Raw genomic sequence first — 4734 nt, forward strand, 5'->3', positions numbered from 1 at the left:
GTTCATCAGGAATGCTATAAAAATGTACGAGTCGTACAACAAATCTTCTTCCTTGCTTTATGACAACATTATCCTTATATTCTTTTCGAAACTTTCTTTTTTTGAATCCTTTGTGCACTTTCACATTAATGTCATGTGTAGGCTTGTAATCACGCTTGGGGAAGAGAAAGAAAAATGATTTGGAAAGATGACCAGCTAAGGCATCGTAATGATCAAAAAGCGCTTCCAAAACTGATTTGTGATATAAATCATCAAAGCCACTTTGTTTTACCTTAAACACGCGCAGATATCCACCGCTCCTGTCATCAAAAAGGGCTGCATATAATAAAGCCCTTGTCACAGTTTCTAACAATTCATTTGAACTTTGGACTTCCACATTGAAACTCTTAAAGTATTCACGAACTTGTTTACCACCGGTTCCATTCGCAAATCCATAGCAACGTTTGGATTTGGTTTTTTTCACTGGTCCAGAAGAATCAACTTTATATACATGAGGAAGACCATCTGCATCCCATCCAACCATATAGACAGATCCCCGATATAACTCCAGTGTCGATTTTTGCCAATCATGAATATACTTATGGGCTATTTTTGGTGCATCATGGATGCCATTAACTATTTCCTTATATGTGGTTAAGCAGTCCTCCACATAATTTAACATATTTTCACAATGTGTGGAATAACCCGCCATAGTTGCAAATACATTGCAACTCTCCATAAAGAAAAACTTTTTTGCGTCCTCACGCGCTATAGATCCTTTTATCCCATTAGATGTATACCTTGTATCGACACCAACATATATTGCTTTATTGTCTTTATTACAGATAACAATGATGTTTGTTGTGCCCCATCCCTTTATCTGGGTAAAAAAAAGAAAATAAGGAAAGACGGCAAACAAATACAGCAACTAGAATAACAACCAAAGGAGAGAGTACAGATGAATAAACCGATAGGAAGAAGAAACATAAAACAAATCAAATCAATAAACCAAAGAAGAGTACAGATTTGGGGTTTTTGTGTTCATAAAATTAATTTATATGCTAAATTTAGATTGAATTCTCATGCAGATTAGGATAGATTTGGATTGAGAACGTATTCTATTGTTTAATGTTATTTAATTTTTTATTGATTTAAAAACTCACAAATAAGAGACCACAAACTCGAACAAGTCATGGTTCAAAATTTAACCCCAACAGGTCCAAGTTTCGAAAGAAAAATTCAACTTCAATGGCTATACTATACAAACAAAATTCGATTAATGAGGAGATCTCGTAAGTACATACTACATATGATAAATTTAACTACAAAAAAAAGGTATGATAGATAAAAGAATAGTGGTAATGTCACAAACCTTCAACTCTTGGTTGGTGTTTTCCAAGCATGCCTCAGCCATAATGCAAAACAGATATGTTTATCTCAGCTACAATCACCAATTTGCTGTTGAGAAAGAAAGAAAAGTTTTTGTGCAAGTTTGAAAAAGTTCTACCAGTTAAGAGCGGCAACTATCCTTTTATAAGAAAAAAAAGCTTGTTATGTTTAGGGAAGTAAAAGAATGTTACTCTCTGAATTAAGACTTTCCATATTAATCAACAAAAAGCTTACCATTTTCTTAGTCAAAACAACAACAAAATTCAACAAAACAAGAAAGTAATTGAAAATAGTTATCCATTGGGAAAAATATGTCTTTCTCTATTTTTTTCCTTCTTAGAAAGTACAATGTCGTACAGAAGTTTGGTTTTAAAGGCCCAATGAATTATGCAAAACAACTTCTCCACCCTGCATGCATGGTGATCTACATTGGCGAGTTTTATTATTCAAAATAAAAACACATATATATATTTCTTTCATTATTTATTCAAGGAATCTCGTTTTGCATATGGGGTGGCATTCGGGTTAGATTCATGTAGGAGACAATCTTGAGACAACCCACTATAATATTCCTCACCCTCCTTCCCTATCGAATGACAAGGTAAAAAAAGAAAAAGGAATCTCAGTTTTAGGTGCTGCTCGTGTCAACTCCTTTTACTCGGGCCTTCTTCCTTTTTTTTTTTTTAAAAAAAAAATTTTTATTTAAAGAACAGAGATAAAACTTTATTGAGAAAAAAGAAAAAGAAAAAGCAACACGTTTAAAACAAAAAAAGAAGATATATGACCAACGTCAAGAGGACGAAAGCAATAGTGTTAACAGGAACAGCTCGTTTTAACCAAATGGCTTCAGAACCCCCAAAAAAAAAAAAAAAAACAAAAAAACAAAAAGTTTCCTAACTACATAGCTTCAAACTGTTAGATTGGCAACATGAACCATAGAATCAGGCCCACTGTTGTAACTTGTACGAGCCCTAATCCCAATTGACACAACTATGCCATTAGGCCCAAAAGACTAAAATACCCATATGCCCAACTTTAATTCACAAATCAATATAGGGTTTAGGGTTCTTATTTGTGTTTGTCTTTTCTTTCTTTGTTTCCCATATGCCTAACCCTAAACCCTAAACCTTAAACCCTAAACCCTAAACACTAGCCACAGACACCAATTTACCTTTTTTTAATTGATATGTAAAGTCGTTTTTTGGGGGGAATATGTTTTTGAAATATAAAAATAAGAAGTAATGGAAAGTTTTATAAAAAATTACCCACTACTTTAATTTAACCTTTAGTATTTTATTTCATATTAATTAAGTTATCTTGTTTTAGAAGTCTAATTAATAGAGGATATTTCTTAGTATTTTGAAAGTTTCCGTAAATTCTTTGGGGAAAAAAAGGTTTCCCTAAATTATGCCTCTACCTTTATATATATATATATATAATAGTCAGCCTTGTTTTTCTTTGTTTCCATCTCTCTCTTTGTTTTTGTGCGTTTAGGGTTTAGAATTTCAAAGACTTCGTCATCCATGGGTGGATCAGTGAAAGTTGTGCAATTCAAAGAGCTTGATAGCGTGGTCCGTCCCTTGAGGTGTGAGGCTTCGAAGCACATGGACGAGGTATTTGCCCACCTTTCATCTCTAACCGGGGTTTTTCTGGTGTCTGTGTGTGTGTGTGTGTGTGTGTGTGTGTTGGTGTTTCGTTTTTAATCTTCAATTGCTGATTAATATTGCAGGTTGAAGCTGAAGAACAGCCTAAGCCTTATTCGGTTTCTGATGTGCCGTACTTCTCTGCCTTCGTGAAGGTATGCTTTTTGGGTATAGTATATACATGTTTGAAATTGAGTTTTTGGGGTTCACTTTATTATTTTCGGTTTATAATTTGTAATTGCAATAATTACAGAGAAAATTTAGGCAAACCAACTTCATAAGCATCTTCATCGAACAAGCACGCTAGTATGGCGTCCAGTGCATATCCATTTATACATATACTAGGTCAGAAGCCAATGCATTACATATAGTACTCCTAATCTAAGGCCTCCTCTGATCCGAATACACAAATGATCCACACTAGACGTCTCTTCCATCTCCTACATTCCTCTCTGTCTCTGAGTTCTTATTTTCCAAACTTTACACGTAGCAATTTAGTAACTTATTCCTCTTTCCCCTTTAGTTCAGGTTCTCAGAAACCAAACAGCACAATGATATTTTTACACATACATTTTGATGAACCATTGACAGATATTTAAAGTTCAAAAACAAAGGAAGAGAAAACAAATGAACACATTTATTTTGTCACAGTGAACCCCAAAAACTCAAAGAAAGAAAAAGACTTTAATCATTATACATATTGTTGTCTATTGCTTCACCAATTCTTAATCTCTAACAACAGAGTTCTCTATATTGATTCACCATATTATTATTCACCTTTGCATCAGGCAAAAAAGAAGAACATATTAAAGAACAGACATGTGGAAAAATCAAGCAACAAAGAGAAAAAAAATTGAATTTTTTTGGACATAATACAAAGTGATTATTAACTTATACCTTGTTTTTATCATTAACTTATCAAACCATCCATTAGTTAGTGAATGGGTTATAATAGTGATTATTGCTCAATATTGTCGTAATGAAACCTTTAGCAATTCAAACAACCATCCACCCCCAAAAGTGATTACTAGATCCGATAGAATTTTAGATGGTGTTTTTTTTTTTTTTTTTTTTTTTTTTTTTTTTTTTTTTTTTGTTACTACAACTGAGCTGTGTTTATGAATCATGTTCTGTATCTTGTTATTCTCTTGGTCATTTTTTGTTTGTGTTCTCTTTTGTCAGGATGGAAAGGTCGTTGATACATCAGAACGTGTAGATCCACCTAGTTTGGCCACTAAAGTTGCTAGGGTTGTTGGGTCAGTTAAGGCTGGAGAACCTGCTGCTCCTGCCAACCTTGACACAGTCCAAGAGTTAGCAAAAGAAACTGGATCTTCTGAGGAGCAAATTCAAGCTCAAAATGGCCTTGATGATGCCTTGAAAAGGCGACTGCAGAAGCTGATTGACTCTAATCGAGTCATGCTTTTCATGAAAGGAACCCCTGAGGAGCCCAAATGTAGATTTAGCAAAATGGCTGTTAACATTTTTAAGAAACATAAGGTCGAATTTGGAAGTTTCGATCTTCTTACGGACAATGAAGTCCTGGAGGGGATACAGAAGTATTCTAACTGGTCTCTATTACCACAGATTTACTTCCAAGGGAGAGCTCGTGGTTTCCTTCACATAGGAACTTTAATGAAGGGTTGCCCAAGTGAAAGCACAAGAAAAGAATTTTTTTTTTATTAGAATGCACAAAAGAAAAGTTGCACAAGGGAAAACTCTGAAA

General features: G+C 34.2%; 1 protein-coding gene across 1 annotated transcript; it reads left to right on the forward strand.

The window, feature by feature from the left end:
* Positions 1–2891: 2891 nt before the first annotated feature.
* LOC117613234 (monothiol glutaredoxin-S11-like) lies at positions 2892–4579 on the forward strand (the record flags this gene model as incomplete). Its single annotated transcript, XM_034341858.1, has 3 exons — positions 2892–2981; positions 3098–3166; positions 4194–4579. Coding segments are annotated over exons 1-3 (545 nt in total), but the record flags the coding sequence as incomplete, so codon positions are not given.
* Between the last annotated feature and the right edge of the window lie 155 nt (positions 4580–4734).

The sequence above is a fragment of the Prunus dulcis genome, unplaced genomic scaffold, assembly GCF_902201215.1.
Source record: "Prunus dulcis unplaced genomic scaffold, ALMONDv2, whole genome shotgun sequence".
Lineage (NCBI taxonomy): Eukaryota > Viridiplantae > Streptophyta > Magnoliopsida > Rosales > Rosaceae > Prunus > Prunus dulcis.